The sequence below is a fragment of the Scyliorhinus canicula genome, chromosome 16, assembly GCF_902713615.1.
Source record: "Scyliorhinus canicula chromosome 16, sScyCan1.1, whole genome shotgun sequence".
Taxonomy (NCBI): Eukaryota; Metazoa; Chordata; class Chondrichthyes; order Carcharhiniformes; family Scyliorhinidae; genus Scyliorhinus; species Scyliorhinus canicula.
This window is the reverse complement of record NC_052161.1, coordinates 92249752-92270630: the sequence shown is the minus strand read 5'-3', so window position 1 is coordinate 92270630 and position 20879 is coordinate 92249752. Positions and strand designations below refer to the sequence as shown.

Genomic DNA, 20879 nt, shown 5'->3' with positions numbered 1-20879 from the left:
TGGGGGAGGTGTAGTATCAGGGTTTGGGGGAGGTGTAGTATCAGGGTTTGGGGGAGGTGTAGTATCGGGGTTTGGGAGTGTTTCACGCTGGCGTCGGAGCCCGCTCCCAGCCCCCTATTCTCCAGGCCCCGGAGGGCTAGGAGCGGAGTCGCGTCTTTTACGTGCACTGGACCATGGCACCACGTAAAAAGCGGTGCCATGTAAATGACGCGGCCGGCATCGCGTAAATGACGTCACCCGTAACTGCGCGGCTGCCGTCCTCCCCGAGGCCACCCAGCAAGAAGATGGCGGATGGCGGAGGAAAGGAGGTCCTCCTTTAGAGAGGCCGGCCGGCCGATCGGTGGGTCCCGATTGCAAGCCAGACTCCATCGGAACCCCACCCCCCACAGGGGGCACATTTCCAGAATCAGCGTGGTGTTGGACAGGGATGAGTAAAGACCACAACAGCAGGCTAGCTCCTTACTTGTACCCTTTCCTATCTACATGTAGAAACTTACAAATCATTGGAAAAGACTTGCTTTTACCCTACCGAAGAAGACAAAGAATCCATTAACGGACAGGATCTGTAACGGACAACATCCCAACAACCGGGATTGTGTGATTTAGTTCACAGGTTGCTAGTCTGGGGACACTGAGGGGCTGTGAATATTTTAGGAGCGAGGTGCGCTAATCAATGCAGGGTGTCTCCAAGGACAATTGAGAGGGGTGAAGCTCAAACCTTCGGAGCCTCCAACAGAGATCGTTTTCTTCTCAAATGTCATGATCAGTCCCCTTGACATCACCTGCAGAGAGAGAGAAGAGGATTATTAACACAGAGAGATTGCAGATTAGGGGAGTGTGTCAGAGGTCAGGGAGCATGCTGGTATGTGGGAATAGAGGGCATGGGAATGGGTGGGTCCAAGGGCAGTGTTCAGGGTGAGGTCTAGTTGTGGGATGAGCCATATGTTCTTACCAGGTAGAAAACATCCAGGTCGTGCTTTTCCTGGGCAGACAGAGCCTTGATGATGTAGTCAACGTTTAAATCCAGTTCCGAATCGCAGGCCAGATCGTGACGATGTTTCCTGATGGAGAGGTAACTGTTGGATCTGGAGTAGAAGGGTTTAACCAGATGATGGGCTGATTGATGGTGGGGCAGTGTGTTTCGATATCTATAGTCCTGGTACTGACCCTGGTAAATTGCCTAGACATGGAAGGAGGAGAGAGGAACAGGTCAAGAAAATTCAGTGTCTGTAAAATATTCTCCACAATATTCCCCAACACCTCCCTGAAGCATTCAGAGTCAGAATCACAGAATAATCCAGCTCAGAAGAGGCCATTCGGCCCATCGAGTTTGCACCAACACATGAAAAATATCCGACTTGCGTACCTAATCCCATTTGCCAGCACTTGGGCCATAGCATTGAATGTTATGATGTGCCAAGTGACATCCAGGTACTTCTTAAAGAATGTGAGGCAACCCACCTCTACCACCCTCCCAGGCCATCCCCCCTAAACCTCCTGCCCCTCACCTTGAACTTGTGTCCCCTTGTAACTGATCCTTTAACTAAGGGGAACAACTGCTCTCTATCCACTTATCGTGTCGAACAATGATAATCTTCAGCAAGAGAGAATCAAACCACCTCCGCTTTGACATTCACTGGCATTACCATCGCTGAATCCCCCATGTCAACGTCCTGGGGGTTAGCATTGACCAGAAACTGAACTGGGACCCAGCCATATAAATACCGCAACTACACAAGCAGGTTAGAGGCTGGGAACCTGTGGGGAGTAACTCACCTCCTGACTTCCCCTCCAAAGCCTATCCACCATCTATAAGGCACAAGTCAGGAGTGTGATTGAATACTCTCCACTTGCCTGGATGAGTGCAGCTCCCAAACTCAAGAAGCTCGACACCATCCAGGATGTAGCAGCCCCATTCGATCAGCATGCGAACCACATTCACTCCCTCCACCACCGGCGCACATAGCAGCAGGGTGTACCGTCTGCAAGATGCACTGCAGCAACTCATCAAGGTTCATAGAATTATAGATATTACAGTGCAGAAGGAGGCGATTCGGCCCATCAGGTCTGCACCGGCCCTTAGAAAGAGCACTCTACTTAAGCCCACACCTCCACCCTATCCACATAACCCAGTGACCCAACCTAACCTTTTTGGACACGAAGGGCAATTTATCATGGCCAATCCACCTAACCTGTACATCTTTGGACTGTGGGAGGAAACCGGAGCACCTGGAGGAAACTCCCGTAGAGCATGCAGACTCTGCACAGACAGTTCCTTCAATAGCACCTTCCAAACCCACGACCTCTACCATATAGATGGACACATGGGAAATACCACCACCTGCACGTTCCCCTCCAAGTCACTCACCATCCCGATTTGGAAATATATCAACCGTTCCTTCACTGTCGCTGGGTCAGGATCCTGGAGCTTCCTCTCAAACAGCAGTGTGGGAGTACCTACACCATACAGACTGCAGCGGGTTAAGGTGGCAGCTTCACACCAGCTTCTCAAGGGGTTATTAGGGATGAATAATGAATGCAGGAGAAGGTCTTGTGGGGCAGCGGGTCAGCACCCCTGCCGCATAGCCAGAAGCTCTGGGTTCAAGTCCCATCCCAACACTTGATAGCCAAGGAAGGTGTGTTCATAACGCGATCAAACAGATCAAATGTGTTAACTTGCAAATCCATCCAAACATGTCAATGGCTACCGATAAGAGCGGGAGAGACTCCTGGTCAGCCAGGCATGAGGTGAAGTGGAGCCCCCAGTGACAGTCTCGTCCCCTGTCCCAGGTATTAGTGGTGATGGAAATGGATGAGTATCTGCCCCACAGCACCAACACATACAGGAAGAGAAAGTGAATACTGCACCTATGCATGAACTTAAAAAACCCTATGAACCCTCCTCTCATTCCTCACTCAGACAATAATACCCCCAAGAAACCCCCCATTCCCCACTCAATCATTAATTCCCCCAATAAAAGCCTTCCCATTCCCCACGCAGACACTAATACTGCAGATAAACCCCGTCATTCCCACTCAGTCACTAATACCCGATAAACCCGACTCACATTCCCCATTCAGACACTAATACCCCCGATAAATCCCCATCTCACTCCCCATTCAGACACTAATACCCTTGATAAGCCCTCCTCTCATTCCCCACTCAGACCCTAATACCACAGGTAACCACCCTTAACTCCCCACTCAAACACTAACACTCTCGATAAACCTGCCTCTCATTCCTCTCTCAGATACTAATGCTCCCAATAAACCCCCCCCCCCACGCTCATTCCCCACTCTTACACTAATACCTCTGAAAAAAACCCTCCCATTCCCCACACAGACACTAATATCCCCGATAAACCCCTCTCATTCCCCACTCAGTCACTAATACACACAATAAACTTGCTCATTCCCCACTCTGTCACTAATACCCTCGATAAATCCCCTCATTGTTGGCAGCACAGTAGCACAGTGGCTAGCACTGTGGCTTCACAGCGCCAGAGTCCCAGGTTCGATTCCCCGGTGGGTCACTGTCTGTGCGGAGTCTGCATGTTCTCCCCGTGTCTGCGTGGGTTTCCCCCGGGTACTCCCATGGGTTTCCTCCAAAGACGTGCAGGTTCGGTGGATTGGCCATGCTAAATGGCCCTTCGTGTCCAAAAAGGTTAGGAGGGGTTATTGGGTTACGGGGATAGGGTGGAAGTGAGGGCTTAAGTGGGTCGGTGCGGACTCGATGGGCCGAGTGGCCTCCTTCTGCACTGTGTGTTCTATGTATCTAATTCCCCACTCAGACACTAATACCCCCGATAAACCCCCACTCATTCCTCTCTGTCACAAGTACATTCAATAAAGCCCCCATTCCACACACGGTCACTAATACCCTTGGGAAGACCCCTATTCCACACTCAGTCACTAGTACCCCTGAGAAATCCCTCTCTCACTTCCCACTCAGTCACTAATACCCCCGATAAATCTGATTTCATAGTCACTGATTCCCCGCATTCATCAGTCAGTCACTAATATCCTCGATAAACCCCCCTCTCATTCACCACTGAGCCACTAAAACTCCTGGTAAACCCCCTCTCATTTCCCACTTTCACTAATACCCCCAATAAACCCCCTTTCACTCCCCACTCAGTCACTAATACCCCCAATAAACCCCCTTTCACTCCCCACTCAGTCATTGATATCCCTGAGAAACATGCTCATTCCCCGCTCTTTCATTAATTCCCAGGATAACCCCCCCCCTCTCATTTTCCACTCAGTCACTAATACCCCGAGAAGCACCCTCTCGTATTCCCCACTATTTCACTAATACTTCTAATAAACCCCCTCTCCTTCCCCACTCAGTCACTAATACCGCAATAAACCCCCTCATTGCCAACTCAGTCACTAATACCCCAATAAACCCCTCTCATTCCCCACTCAGTCACTAATACCCCAATAAACCCCCTCCCATTCCCCACTCAGTCACTAATACTCCCGATAAACCCCTCCCATTCCCCACTCAGTCACTAATACCCCAATAAACCCCTCCCATTCCCCACTCAGTCACTAATATCCCAATAAACCCCTCCCATTCCCCACTCAGTCACTAATACCCCAATAAACCCCCTCCCATTCCCCACTCAGTCACTAATACCCCAATAAACCCCCTCCCATTCCCCACTCAGTCACTAATACCCCAATAAACCCCTCCCATTCCCCACTCAGTCACTAATACCCCAATAAACTCCCTCCCATTCCCCACTCAGTCACTAATACCCCAATAAACCCCCCCATTCCCCACTCAGTCACTAATACCCCAATAAACCCCCTCTCATTCCCCACTCAGTCACTAATACCCCAATAAACCCCCTCCCATTCCCCACTCAGTCACTAATATCCCAATAAACCCCTCCCATTCCCCACTCAGTCACAAATACCCCAATAAACCCCTCCCATTCCCCACTCAGTCACTAATACCCCAATAAACCCCTCCCATTCCCCACTCAGTCACTAATATCCCAATAAACCCCTCCCATTCCCCACTCAGTCACTAATACCCCAATAAACCCCCTCCCATTCCCCACTCAGTCACTAATACCCCAATAAACGCCCTCATTCCCCACTCAGTCACTAATACCCCAATAAACCCCTCTCATTCCCCACTCAGTCACTAATACCTCAATAAACCCCCTCCCATTCCCCACTCAGTCACTAATACCCCAATAAACCCCCTCCCATTCCCCACTCAGTCACTAATACCCCAATAAACCCCCTCATTCCCCACTCAGTCACTAATACCCCAATAAACCCCCTCCCATTCCCCACTCAGTCACTAATACCCCCGATAAACCCCCTCCCATTCCCCACTCAGTCACTAATACCCCAATAAACCCCTCTCCTTCCCCACTCAGTCACTAATACCCCAATAAACCCCCTCATTCCCCACTCAATCACTAATACCCCTGATAAACACATTTTCATTCCCCACTCAGTCACTAATATCCCAATAAACCACTCCCATTCCCCACTCAGTCACTAATACCCCAATAAACCCCCTCATTCCCCACTCAGTCACTAATACCCCAATAAACCCCCTCCCATTCCCCACTCAGTCACTAATACCCCAATAAACCCCCTCCCATTCCCCACTCAGTCACTAATACCCCAATAAACCCCCTCATTCCCCACTCAGTCACTAATACCCCAATAAACCCCTCTCATTCCCCTCTCAGTCACTAATACCCCAATAAACCCCCTCCCATTCCCCACTCAGTCACTAATACCCCAATAAACCCCCTCATTCCCCACTCAGTCACTAATACCCCAATAACCCCCTCCCATTCCCCACTCAGTCACTAATACCCCCGATAAACCCCCTCCCATTCCCCACTCAGTCACTAATACCCCAATAAACCCCTCTCCTTCCCCACTCAGTCACTAATACCCCAATAAACCCCCTCATTCCCCACTCAATCACTAATACCCCTGATAAAAACATTTTCATTGCCCACTCAGTCACTAATAACCCTGATTATCCCCCCTCTCATTCCCTAGTCAATCTCAGATAACCTCAGCCTCTCCAAAAATACCACCTGTCATATTGACCCACACTCACCGTGAAGGACACAGGTTGAGATCCCCAGGATGATGTGTCCAGTGAGAATGATGCAATCCCATTCTCATCAGTGCTCACTTTCTCTGCACCAGGTACCATAGAGTTAAACAGGTAGATTGTGGCATTGGATACAGGACCCCCAGTGGAATATTGCATTCGAATCTGTGCATTGAGAAAGACGGGTTAACATAATCGAACAGAATGAGGGGCGTTTAACCCAATATATGTGACACAGTGTGTGTAGGAGAATTTAATCCTGTATATATCACAGTGTGTACAGGAGCACAATGTGTGCCAACCGCCACTCCAGTAAAAGAGTTTAACCTTGCCCACAATAGTGTGTGTAGGAGAGTTTAACCCTGTATATATTACATAGTGTGCATAGGAGAGTTTAATCCTATATATATTACAGTATATGTATGAGAGTTTAACCTTGTGTATAATAGCGTGTGTAGGAGAGTTTAACCCCGCATATATTACACAGTGCGTGTAGGAGTGTTTAACCCTATATACATTACACAGTGCATGTAGAAGAGTTTAACCCTATATATATATTACAGTGCATGTAGAAGAGTTTAACCCTATATATATATTACAGTGTATGTAGGAGAGTTTAACCTTGTGTATAATAGTGCGTGTAGGAGAGTTTAACCCTGTATATATTACACAGTGCGCGTAGAAGAGTTTAATCCTATATATATATTACAGTGTATGCAGGAGAGTTAAAAAAAAAAGTATTTTATTACAAACATATGTCAAAACAGGTTACAGCGAACAAACACCCCGGGAAACATGCTTCACTACAATCAACTATACAGTCTGTACAGATTTTTCCTCTTTTTCACCCCCACTCCCCCACGACGAACAGCCCCTCATACACGGTGACAAACATCCACCAAGAGTCCCTTAACTCAAACCTTACCTTCTCTAATCGCAGGAGGTTTACAGGTCACCCAACCAAGCCGCTACTCCTGGTGGCGATGCCGACCGCCACTCCAGTAAAATTTGCCACCATGCAATCAGAGAGGCGAAGGTTCTGAGACCCCAAATATCGCTACCAAAGGGTCCAGGTCCACCTCCTTCTCCACTAGCCTGGCTAAGACTGTGAACACTCCCGCCCAGAATCTTCCCAATTTTTTGCGACCCCAAAACATGTGCGCGTGATTCTGCTACCCCCTGAAAGAACCCACTCATTCTCGCCCGAGTCACATGCACCCTGTGCACCTTAAACTGTATTAGGCTCATCCTTGCACATGACGAGGTCCCATTTACCCAACGCAGTGCCTCACTCCATGCTCCCCAATTAATCTCCCCTCCCAACTCCGCTTCCCATTTCTCTTTGATCTTCACCACCCGCTCGCCTCCCTGCTCCCCCAGCCACTTGTATATATTCCCAATTCTTCCCTCCCCTTCCACATCCGGGAGCAGCAGTCACTCCAGCAGGGTGTATCCTGGCAACCTAGGGAACCCCCTCCAGACCTTTCACGCAAAGTCCCTAACCTGCAGATACCTGAACTCACTCCCTCTCAGGAGCTCTACCCTTTCCCTTAGCTCCTCCAGACTGGCGAACCCTTCCTCCAAATACAGATCCCTCACCTTTACCAGCCCCCCCCCCCCCCCCCCCTCACCACCTCCCCCCCACACCGGCTCAAACTCATGGTTCTCGCACAGCGGCGTTATCACCGACATCCCTTCCACCCTAAAATGCCTCCTCAACTGATTCCATATCTTCACCGTGGACTGCACCACCGGGCTCCCTGAATACCTACTCGGAGCCATTGGCAACGCTGCCATCACTAGTCACTATAGCCCTCAAACAAGACGCCTTACAAGATTCCTCCTCCACCTTAACCCACTCTACCCCTTCTCCTTCCCACCACCGCCGCACCTTATCCACATTCGCCGCCCAATAATAAGGAAACAAATTCGGCAATGCCAAACCTCCCACCCCCCCCCCCCCCCCCCCCCACCACCTCCCCCGTAGCAGGGTCCTCCCCACCCTCGGCACCTTCCCCGCCCATGCAAAGTCAGAAATGATCGTGTTCACTTTCTGAAAAAAGGCCTTTGGTATAAAGATCGTGAGAGCTTGAAAGATAAAGAAGAACCTCGACAGAATATTCATTTTCACTGCTTGGACTCTCCTTGCCAGCGTTAAATGCAGTGAATCCCATCTCTTAAGATCCTCCCTAGCCTCCTCCACCAGCTTTGTTAAGTTCCACTTGTGGAGCCCCGTCCATTCCCTCATTACATGAATCCTCAAATATCTAAACCTATCCCTCGCGACCGTAAATTCCGTCCCCCCCTAAATTAGCTGTCCCAGCTCATTCTCCGGGAATACTTCACTTTTCCCTACATTCAGCTTGTACCCTGAGAACCCTCCAAACCTCCCCAGGCCCATAATCCTTCCCATACTCTCCGACGGATCCGAAATACATAGCAAAAGGTCATCGGCATAGAGCGACACCCGTGCTCCCTCTGTCCCCTCATAATCCGCGGCCACTCTGCTGACACCCTGAGAGCCATTGTCAATGATTCAATGGCCAGCGCATACAGCAGCGGCGACAGCGGGCACCGTGCCTCGTACCCCTGTGTAAGTCAAAGCTTTGTGAGCTCATATCAGTCGTCCTCACCCTCACCCTTGGTGCCACATACAGCAACCGCACGCATGCCACAACGCTCGGCCCAAACCCAAGCCTTCCCAAAACCTCGCACAAGTACCATCACTCCACCCGATCAAATGCCTTCTCCGCGTCCATGGACACCACCACCTCTGGTACCAGAGCCCCCGACGGACTCATCACCACATTTAACAGCCACCTTATATTACTCACGAGCTGCCTGCCCTTCACGAAGCCTGTTTGATCTTCTGCCACCACCCCTGGGACACACTCCTCCATCCTCCCCACCAACAACTTAGCCAATACTTTCACATCAATAGTGATATGGGCCTATACGACCCACTTTCCACCAGGTCCTTCCCCTTTTTCGGGATTACTGTAATTACTGCCTGCATCATTGTCTCCAGCAACTCCCCCTTCTCCAGTGCTTCATTAAATGCCCCAACAGATCTGGTGCCAGGTCCGCCACAAATTCCTTATAGAATTCCGCTGTGTACCCATCCTGCCCAGGGGCCTTCCCCGACTTCATACCCCTGATACTATCCAGCACTTCCCTTAGCCCCAGGGGCTCCGCCAATGCCTGCCTCTTTGCTTCCTCTAGCTGGGGAAATTCCAGCTTGTCCACAAATCGCCCCATATCCCCCTCCTCTCCTCCCGGGTCCGCCTCACAAAGTCCCTGGTAGTACTCCCTAAATGCCTCATTTATCTTCCCTGGCTCTGACACCACAGTAGGACAATTTAACCTTGTGTATAATAGTGTGTCAGAGAGTTTACCCCTACACGTATCACACACTGTTTGAGGGAGAGTTTAACCCAATACACCGTGCTTAACTATGTTATGCATTATATCCAGTGTTGATTTATCCTGTCTGCATTAATCTTACCTGTCCATTGTACTGAAGGTCTTTCCGAAAATAACCCGCCACTTCTTCAAATGTGATCTTTGTGATCTCAGAAACAATTTCACTACTGCCGAATGCTTGGATGGAAATACCTGGGGATAGAAGGCACCTTGTGAAATAGGTGGTTATAGCAATCGAGAGAATGAGAGAGACAGGGGGAAATCGGTCTTTCAGACAGAAGGACCAAAATGGGGAATGATGGAGAGGCAGAGTGAGAGACAGATAGATATAGAAAGAGAGAGGGACAGCAAGAGGTGGAATTAGAGGGAGAGAGACAGACACAAAGATAGGGAGGGAAGAGAGAGAGAGAGCGAAAGAGAGAGAGAGTGAGACAGTATTAGGACAATGACCAGATCCCAACTTTAGTTTGGATACCAGACGAGAACCCCAAACAATTTTTCAATTTGTAGAACTGAGGAAGGGACACGTCACCCCAGGAATGATGACTCTGACCAACAGGTATTTTTTACTTTGAAAGAAACTTTAATTTGAAGAGAATTAATCACAGTAACATCAAAGAAATACTTTTACAATGATCAGATAAAGAGTGTTAAATAAAGGGAAAAAATAAAGCAATAAAGGAACAACTTCTTCCTCTTCTTGGGTAGTCCCTCAGGGTCAAGGATGACAGGCTTCCACTCCTGGGAGATGTTTATGCTTGGCCTCCGCTTGCTCCATCCTGCGAAGCTCGAGGTGATTGGAGCGTTCGTGGATGCTTCTTCTCCAGTTTGTGCATCCAAGGCAAACGATTCCCACGTGTTGATGGGGATGTTGCATTTATTTAGGGAGGCTTTCAGTGTCTTTGTAGGGTTTCCTCTTCCCCTTGTGATCGCTTTCCATTGCAGAGCTCGGGATAGAGCACTTGTGTTGGGATTCTGGTGAAGGGCATGCGGGCAATGTGGCCCGCCCATTGCAGCTGGCCGAGCGCTGCCGATATTGGCCTGGAAGAGGAGCTCACTTGCATCAATATATGCATCCAATAAAACAAACCCTCCCACGGTGGAAACAAAAAACAAAGGAGAAAAAGAAGAAAGGAGTCCGGGACCGCCCATGGTCACCATAGAGTCCACTCCCCCCCCCCCCCCCCCCCCCCCCCTCCTCCTCCCCACACTCAACGCCGTCCAACCCCTGAAAGAGTGCTGCACATGATACCCAAGAGTTGTAAACCACACCCCCCCCCCCCCCCCCCAACTCCTCCCGTCCACTGCCTCTTGTAAAACTCCTTCCCCCCAACCTCAGTTCCTTCCCCCAACTTTCCACCCCGGCTAGACCACTCGGACCCTGTTCTGCCAGGCTCCGATGGCCGCAGTCCCTCCCGCCACCTCACTCCCGTTCACTGGCCGGCTTAGACCGGCCAGCCTGGAGGCCCCCGCCCGGGTCCCTTTCCCCCTTGCCCGATCCTAGGAAAGCCCCAAAATCCCCTTTTAACACACAAACCCCGCATATCCACCTACACCCCAAAGAGCCCTCACTTCGAGTGAAAGTGCCATCACTTCCCTTGTCCAAATATATACAACACCGGCTCCTTTAGCCCATACACCCACACGCAGTGAAACAAACAAACAAAAAACAAATACAGTCATGAGGTTACATCGTCACATGGCCATTTCTCAATTTCTCAGTTCTGCCACAGTCTTTCTGCCTTCGCAAACTCCTCCGCTGCTTCCGCCGTTCCAAAATAAAAGTCCTTGAGCTTGTAAGTCACCCTCAGCTTCGCTGGATACACAATGCCATACTGCACCTTGCTAATGTACAGTGCCCTCTTCACCCGGTTGAAAGCAGCTCGCCTCCTCGCCAGCTCCACCGTAAAGTCCTGGTATACACGTATACCAGCTCCAGCCCACTGCACCACCCGCTTCTGCTTGGCCCAGCACAGGACCTTCTCCTTCACACTGTACCTACGGAAGCACAGAGTCACTACCCTTGGCGGCTCACTCGCCTTTGGTACAGGCCTCCACGACCGATGTGCCTGATCCAGTTCATACCGGGAGGGATCCTCTCCCTCCCCCAATAGTTTCACCAGCATCGCGGCAAAATACTCAGTCGGCCTCGGCCCTTTAACTCCCTTCGGGCAGCCCCACAATCCTCAAATTCTGTCGCCTGGATCTGTTTTCCAGGTCTTTCGTTTTTCCTCGCAGATCCTTGTTAATCTCCATCACCTTCCGCATCTCCTTCCCCATCGGGGTAAGTTGATCACCGTGCTGCAATAATGTCTCCTCCACTTCCTTCAGCGCCTCCCCTTGCTTCCGCACTTCCACCACTGCGCTCGCCAACGCCGTTGTCACCGGGAAATTCACCTCCTCCACCAGCACACTCAAAACCTCCCTCATCTCCTTCATCATTGTCTCCATGTATTTTGTAAACTGCCGTTCAACTTCCACAGCCATCATCTTAGTTATTTCTTCAGCCGTAAGGAATGCGGCCTCCCCTGGTGCTCCAGCCTCCATTTTCCTTGGTGACCCCGCAGTGACCTTTCCACTCCCCGACGAACTTTCAGCTGTTTTCACAGCCGTTTTTTTTACTGGCCCTCGACATATCCCTTCCCTGTGCTTTCTCCTGGCCTTCACTGCCTTCGCTGCCCCTAGGACCGGGCGTCAATCCCCGACAATGCCGTTCCCGAAAGGGAGCCCTCCAACGCGCGGCTGCCTCCCGCCCGCCGTCACCGGAAGTCGCACCCTACATCTATTCTTTAGGTCGCGGATTCTTTGTTGCACCTCGACCTTGATTTGTCTGTCGGGTTGTTTCCTCTCACTCGTGTTTTGGGGGAGCTGCCAGTTCAACGCCTTGTGTTTGTGGTCAAGGAGATCCTGGATCTCTTGATCATTCTCGTCGAACCAGACTTGGTGTTTCGTGGGCAGCACGGTAGCATAGTGGTTATCATAGTTGCTTCACAGTTGCTGAGAGGGTCTCAGGTTCGATTCCCGGCTTGGGTCATTGTCTGTGCGGAGTCTGCGCGTTCTCCCCGTGTCTGCGTGGGATTCCTCCGGGTGCTCCGGTTTCCACGCACAGTCCAAAGATGTGGTTAGGTGGATTGGCCATGATAAATTGCCCACAGTGTCCAAGAAGGTTCGGTCGGGTTACTGGGTTATAGGGATAGGGTGGAGGCGTGGGTTTTCCAAGAGCCGGTGCAGACACGATGGGCCGAATGGCCTCCTTCTGCACTGTAAATTCTATGATTCTATGGTCGGGAGCCCAAGCGTCTTATAATCATAATCATAGAATTTACAGTGCAGAAGGAGAACATTCGGCCCATCGAGTCTGCACTGGCCCTCAGATAGAGCACTCTACCTAAGCCCATACCTCCACCCTATCCCCACACCTCCACCCTATCCCCACACCTCCACCCTATCCCCACAACTCCACCCTATCCCCTTAACCCCACCTAACCTTTTTTGGACACTAAGGACAATTTAGCATAGCCAATCCACCTAACCTGCACATCTTTGGACTGTGGGAGGAAACCGGAGCACCCGGAGGAAACCCTCGCAGGCACCAGGAGAACATGCTGACTCCGCGCAGACAGTGACCCAAGCCGGGAATCGAACCTGGGATCCTGGAGCTGTGAAGCAACTATGTTAATCACTGTGCTACCGTGCTGCCCTGGTCTTCTTGCCGGTGCTGACAATGGTGGCTTTTAAGGCGGACCAGGCGCTGTGGGCATACAGCGACTCTGGCTCATTGGTTGTCGCCAGGTTAGCTGTGAGGTGCCAACTGAGAAGCTCTTTCTTCTCAGGGTCTTTGAGTCCAGCGACATTGAGTCACCTGCGGCAGGGTTTGTTCTGCCTGTGTCGGTTTGGGACCGGGTGATGGAGATGGTAGAGCGGATTAGTCAGTGGCTAGTCCAGCAGTTGTCGGCTACTGACGTGGCACAAGTGATGCGGAGGTCTTTGTGGTCCCTTGCTCAGACAATGATATAGTCTGTTAGGCTAGTGCTTGGAGCGGAGGTGTTGCTATGAGGTCTTGTCCCCATACCTTTGCAATATATATTCCAACCAAGCAACCCAATACAGTTCAAATGCCACTTATAAATGACGTGAACAACTCGGGTTACTTCTTGTTCTCTGTGCAAACCTTTGGAGATACCCTTTCATGAACAAGCTGAAAATCTTTCTGTCTTCTCAGACTCAAATCCTATGGCAAACCTGCCAAAAATTACAGACAGACCTGACTTCTCCCATTAATTATATCATCTGTGTCCCACAAAGATGTCTCAATGTCCAGCTTAGCTGAAAGTAAACACCATCCCTCACAAATTAACTACACCCAGGGAATTTCCTTTCTATGATAATATTCCATTAGCCAGTACTGTGTAAACAAGTAAACAGTGACAATCAATGATTATCTCACCGTTACGACTCCACAATCACAGCTTTAGCAGCCATATTGCCTGGGTGTAATTTAAACCAGGATTTTTGATAACATTACTGCAAAAAATATAAAATAAAATATAGAAAAATGTCTACATTCTTCATAACAGGTAGACATAGATCCAGAGAGAAAAGAAATGAAGGACAATAGTAAGAGAGAGTTGGAGAAAGAGAGAGCCCAAGAAATAGACAGAAAGAGAGGGAAAATACACATAATAGAGGGGCAGAGAGAGAGGGGAACAAAAGACACATAGAAAGAGAGAAATAGGGAGGGGATGATAAAGAGAGACAGTGAGACTGACAGAAAGAACGAGAGTGAAAACATCAAAAGAACATAAGAACATAAGAACTAAGGGCAGCACGGTGCAGCAGTGGGTTAGCCCTGCTGCTTCACGGCACCGAGGTCCCAGATTCTACCCCAGCTCTGGGTCACTGTCCGTGTGGAGTACGCACATTCTCCCAGTGTTTGCGTGGGTTTCGCCCCCAACAACCTAAAAGATGTGCAGGCCACACTAAATTGCCCCTTAATTGGAAAAAATGACTTTAAAAAAAAAGAACATAAGAACTAGGAGCTGGAGTAGGCCATCTGGCCCTTCGAGCCTGCTCCGCTATCCAATGATTATGTCTGATCTTTCGTGGACTCAGCTCCACTTTCCCGTCCAAACATCATAACCCTTTATTCTTCAAAAAACTATCTATCTTTATCTTGAAAACATTTAATGAAGGAGTCTCAACTGCTTCACTGGGCAGGGAATTCCATAACTTCACAACCCTTTGGGTGAAGAAGTTCCTCCTAAACTCAGTCTAAATCTACTTCCCCTTATTTTGAGGCTATGCCCCCTAGTTCTGCTTTCACCCGCCAGTGGAAACAACCTCCCCGCATCTATCCTATCTATTCCCTTCATAATTTTATATGTTTCTATAAGATCCCCCCCGCATCCTTCTAAATTCCAACAAGTACAGTCCCAGTCTACTCAACCTCTCCTCGTATCCAACCCCTTCAGCTCTGGGATTAACCTAGTGAATCTCCTCTGCACACCCTCCAGCGCCAGTACGTCCTTTCTCAAGTAAGGAGACCAAAACTGAACACAATACTCCAGGTGTGGCCGCACTAACACCTTATACAATTGCAACATAACCTCCCTAGTCTTAAACTCCATCCCTCTAGCAATGAAGGACAAACTCCATTTGCCTTCTTAATCACCCGTTGCATCTATAAACCAACTTTTTGCTACTCATGCACTGGGACACTCAGGTCCCTTTGCACAGCAGCATGTTTTAATATTTTATCATTTAAATAATAATCCCTTTTGCTGTTATTCCTACCAAAATGGATAACCTCACATTTGTCAACATTGTATTCCATCTGCCCGAACTAGCTCATTCTCTTAAACTGTCCAAATCCCTCTGCAGACCTCTGGTATCCACTGCACTTCTTCCTTTACCACTCATCTTCATGTTGTCTGCAAACTTGGACACATTGCACTTGGTCCCCAACTCCAAATCATCTATGTAAATTATGAACAATTTGTGGGCCCAACATTGATCCCTGAGGGACACCACTAGCTACTGATTGCCAACCAGAGAAACACCCATTAATCCCCACTCTTTGCTTTCTATTAATTAACCAATCCTCTATCCATGCTACTACTTTACCCTTAATGCCATGCATCTTTATCTCATGCAGCAACCTTTTGTGTGGCACTTTGTCAAAAGCTTTCTGGAAATCCAGATATACCACATCCATTGGCTCCCCGTTATCTACCGCACTGGTAATGTCCTCAAAAAATTCCACTAAATTAGTTAGGTACAACCTGCCCTTTAGGAACCCATGCTGCGTCTGTCCAATGGGACAATTTCTATCCAGATGCCTCGCTATTTCTTCCTTGATGATAGATCACAGCATCTTCCCTACTATCTAAGTTAGGCTAACTGGCCTATAATTACCTGCTTTTTGCCTACCTCCTTTTTAAAACTGTGGTGTCACGTTTTCTAATTTCCAATCCGCCGGGACTACCCCAGAGTCTAGTGAATTTTGATAGGTTATCATGAGTGCATTTGCAATTTTCCTAGTCATCTCTTTTAGTACTCTGGGATGCATTCCATCAGGGCAAGGAGACTTGTCTACCTTTAGCCCCCTGAGCTTGCCCAGAACTAGCTCCTTATTGATAACAATCGTTTCAAGGTTCTCACCTGTCATAGCCTCATTTCCATCAGTCACTGGCGTGTTATTTGTGTCTTCCACGGTGAAGATCGACCCAAAAAACCTGTTCAGTTCCTCAGCCATTTCCTCATCTCCCATTATTAAATCTCCCTTCTCATCCTCTAAAGGACCAATTTTTACCTTAGCCACTCTTTTTTGTTTTATATATTTGTAGAAACTTATACTATCTGTTTTTATATTCTGAGCAAGTTTACTCTCATAATCTATCTTACTCTTCCTTATAGCTTTTTCAGTAGTTTTCTGTTGCCCCCTAAAGATTTCCCAGTCCTCTAGTCTCCCACTAATCTTTTGCCATTTTGTATGCTTTTTCCTTCAATTTGATACTCTCCCTTATTTCCTTAGATATCCACGGTCAATTTTCCCTTTCTACTGTCGTTCCTTTTTGGCATAAACGTTTGCTGAGCACTATGAAAAATCGCTTGGAAGGTTCTCCACTGTTCCTCAGCTGTTTCACCATAAAGTCTTTGCACCCAGTCTGCCTTAGCTAGCTCTTCTCTCATCCCATTGTGATCTCCTTTGATTAAGCAGAAAACACTAATGCTTGATTTTACCTTCTCACGCTCCATCTGTATTTTAAATTCCACCATATTGTGATCGCTCCTTCCGAGAGGATCCCGAACTATGAGATCATTAATCAATCCGATCTCATTACACAGGACCAGATGTAGGATCGCTTGTTCCCTCGTAGGTTCCATTGCATACTGTTCTCGGAAACTATCGTGGATACATTCCATAAACTCCTCCTCAAGACTGCCTTGACTGACTATCGGTTAAACCAATCGACATGGAGATTAAAATCCCCCAAGGTAACTGCTGTACCATTTCTACATGCATCAGTTATTTCTTTGTTTCTTGCCCGCCCCACCGTAATGTTACTATTTGGTGGCCTATAGACTACTCCTATCAGTGACTTTTTCGCCTATTCCCGATTTCCACCCAAATGGATTCAACCTTATTCTCCATAGAAGCAATGTCATCCCTCACTACTGCCCGGATGTCATCCATAAATAACAGACCTACAAGTTTACCATCCACTCTGTCCTTCCGAATAGTTTGATACCCTTGGATATTTAACTCCCCGTCGTGACCATCCTTTAACCATGTTTCAGTAATGGCCACTAAATCATAGTAATTCACGATGATTTGCGCCATCAACTCATTTACCTTATTCCGAATACTACGAGCATTCAGGTAAAGTACCCTTATGTTGTCTTTAAACCTCTGTTTTGAATCAGTAACCTCTCCCAAGTTATTTTTTCTTTTAACTTTTCTCATTGAGATCAAAGATGAGAAGTGTTTGAGGATATTAGTGTGTCCATATACTCACCTGTACCCTCCTCCATCAGAACAAAGGATGCACGAAGGCCTCGATTGTATAGCCTTCGATTGAGTCTGAAAGGTTTTATTGAGAGATCTTCAGATAGGCAGCCATTGGAGTCGGTCTGTGCGAGAGAATTTGGAAATAGTTTATTAGGCCTGAGACCCGTCAATCCGGCCCCATCCAAAATTCTCAGCTTGTTGCTCGAATGGAACTTTTAACCTTTTTCCAATTCCCACAAATGCTACATTCCTATCTCCCTCATTACTGACCCTTTGGCAGTGCAGCATTCCCTCAGTACTGTGATGAACGTAGATATTGTTAAATATTATATTTCATATTTGTGGCAGTAAACCCTTTAAAATATATGCAGGCAATACATCTGTGAAAGTTGTAATTAAGGAGTCGTAAAGGTGAGATAATGATCAATTTTAACCATTTACTCGTTCACACAGAGGGGGCTAATTGGATATTGTTCTGATTGCTGAAGATTTCCTGGAGAGTAGATAATTTATGAGGGATTGTATTCAATCCTAGCTAAGCAGGTGATGGACATTTTAGTGGGATATAAATTATGTAACTAATGAGAGGTGCCAGATCTTTGTATAGTTTGTAGTTTTGCCAAATGCTGTTAGGTTGAGCAGAAGGGCCTGACAAGACAGAAGGCTTTTCAGGTTGTTCCTAAAAAGGGTCTCTTTCTCCAACGGTCTGCATAGCCAAGCTAGTAAGCTGTTTTGTTTTTTAAAGAAAATATTTTATTGAAGTGTTTGTCATTTTCACAATTTAACATGTTGGCATTTCTAAAACAACCACGCAGGTCGACGCACAACATACCCCCTAAAAGAATAGCAAACAATAAACCACGACCCCCACTTCTCCCGCCCTGTCCCCCGTTACCCGTATACTAAGCTCCCTATCCTTATTTAACATTACCCTGCCTCCTGTTTTCCTCCCCCCCCCCCCCCCCCCCCCCACGTTTTCCCTTTCCCCCCTTACTGCTGACGTTCAGTTTTTGTTAAAGAAATCGATGAACGGGGCAGCACGGTGGCCTAGTGGTTAGCACAACCGCCTCACGGCGCTGAAGTCCCAGGTTCGATCCCGGCTCTGGGTCACTGTCTGTGTGGAGTTTGTACATTCTCCCCGTGTCTGCGTGGGTTTCGCCCCCACAACCCAAAAATGTGCAGAGTAGGTGGATTGGCCACACTAAATTGCCCTTAATTGGAAAAAAATAATTGGGTAATCTAAATTTATTTTAAAAAAATTTTTAAAAAAAAAGAAATCGATGAACGGCTGCCAACTCCAGGCGAATCCCTGTATTGATTCTCTCAGAGCGAACTTGATTTTCTCCAGACTGAGAAACCCTCCCATATCGCTGCCCCCCAATCCTGTTTCCGGGGGCTCTGAGACCCTCCATCTCAGCAAGATCCATCTCCAGGCCACCAAGGAGGAGAAGGCCAGGATATCGGCCTCCCTCCCCCCGCTATGCCCCCAGATCTTCCAACACCCCAAATATTGCCAATTCTGGACTTGGAGTTACCCTACCTTCCAGGACTTCTGACATAACATCCGCAAATTCCCTCAGTTTCAGACATGCCCAAAACATATGAACATGGCTGGCCGAACTACCCCCACACCGCCCACATCTGTCCTCCACCTGCTCGAAGAACCTACTCATCTGGCCTACTTTTATGTGGGCCCTGTGGACTACCTTGAGCTGAATCAAGCTGAGTCTAGCACAGGAGGAGGATGCATTTACCCTTTTCAAGGCTTTTTCCCACAGTTCAGTTTCCAGCTCCCCTCCTAGTTCCTCTTCCCACTTCCTCTTCACCTCTCTGATAGGGGCCCTTCCCACTCTAACAATTCCCTCTGTATCTCCGAAACCTTCCCACCTCCAACCCCTGCTTTTGACATCCCTTTATCCTGTAGTCCCCTCAGGGGGAGGCAAGGTAAGATTGGGACCTGCCTCCGTACAAAGTCCCGCACTTGAAGATACCGAAACCCGTTTCCACCCGGCAAATCAAACTCTTCTTCTCATGTCTCCAAGGTTGGAAAGCCCTCCTGGATGAATAGACCCCCAAACCTCTCAATCCCTTCCCGCTGCCATACCTTAAAGCCCCATTCAGCCCTCCCCGGGACAAACCGGTGATTGTCACAGATCAGTGACCACGCTGACGCCCCCTCCTGTCTTATTTGCTGCCTCCATTGCCCCCACGCCCTTAGGGCTGCCACCACCACAGGACTTGTGGTATACCGAGCCGGCGAGAATGGCAGGGGCGCCGTTAGTAAAGCCTCCAAACTTGTACCTTTGCAGGATGCTGCCTCCATCCGCTCCCAAACCGACCCCTCCCCTACTACCCACTTCCTGACCATCGATATGTTGGCAGCCCAGTAATAGCTAATAAAGCTAGGGAGAGCCAAGCCCCCTACTCCGCGGGTCAGTTCCAGGAGTGCCCTCCTTACTCTCGGGGTTGTACCCGCCTATATAAACCTCAATATCGCCACATTCATACTTCTGAAAAAAGCCTTTGGGACAAAAATCGGGAGACATTGAAAAAAGAAAAGCAGTCTCGGAAGGACCGTCATCTTCACCATCTGAACCCTCCCCGCCAGTGTCAGTGGGAGCATGTCCCATCTACGGAAATTCCATCTTATTTGATCCACTGCGTTGCCCAAATTTAACCTGTGAAGCTGCCCCCAATCCTTGGCCACTTGAATCGCCAGATACGTAAAACTCTTCCCAACCACTTTAAAAGGTGGCTCCTTCAGTCTCCTTTCCTGCCCCCGTGCCTGGATCACGAACATCTCGCTCTTTCCCATATTTGACTAATAACCTGAAAATCGCCCCAATTCTCCTAATAGCTCCATGATTCCAGTCATCCCCCCCACTGGGTATTTAGATTTAGATTTAGAGAAATACAGCACAGAACAGGCCCTTCGGCCCACGATGTTGTGCCGAACTTTTGTCCTAGGTTAATCATAGATCGTAGAATTTTGGACACTAAGAGCAATTTATCATGGCCAATCCACCCAACCTGCACATAGAACATAGAACAGTACAGCACAGAACAGGCCCTTCGGCCCTCGATGTTGTGCCGAGCAATGATCACCCTACTCAAACCCACGTATCCACCCTATACCCGTAACCCAACCCCCCCCCTTAACCTTACTTTTTAGGACACTACGGGCAATTTAGCATGGCCAATCCACCTAACCCACACATCTTTGGAGTGTGGGAGGAAACCGGAGCACCCGGAGGAAACCCACGCACACACGGGGAGGACGTGCAGACTCCGCACAGACAGTGACCCAAGCCGAAATCGAACATGGGACCCTGGAGCTGTGAAGCA

General features: G+C 48.6%; 1 protein-coding gene across 1 annotated transcript in view; it reads right to left on the bottom strand.

Annotated features, from left to right (window-relative positions):
* LOC119951034 (pregnancy zone protein-like) overlaps nt 1–20879 on the bottom strand; it is a 151126-nt gene that overhangs the window by 102724 nt on the left and 27523 nt on the right. Inside the window, exons 9-14 of the mRNA XM_038774068.1 lie at nt 17542–17656; nt 10403–10564; nt 9606–9715; nt 6104–6265; nt 953–1180; nt 719–782 (exon numbers count right to left, since the gene is read on the bottom strand). Coding sequence (XP_038629996.1) covers nt 719–782; nt 953–1180; nt 6104–6265; nt 9606–9715; nt 10403–10564; nt 17542–17656 — 841 coding nt within the window. The remainder of the gene's footprint in view (nt 1–718; nt 783–952; nt 1181–6103; nt 6266–9605; nt 9716–10402; nt 10565–17541; nt 17657–20879) is intronic.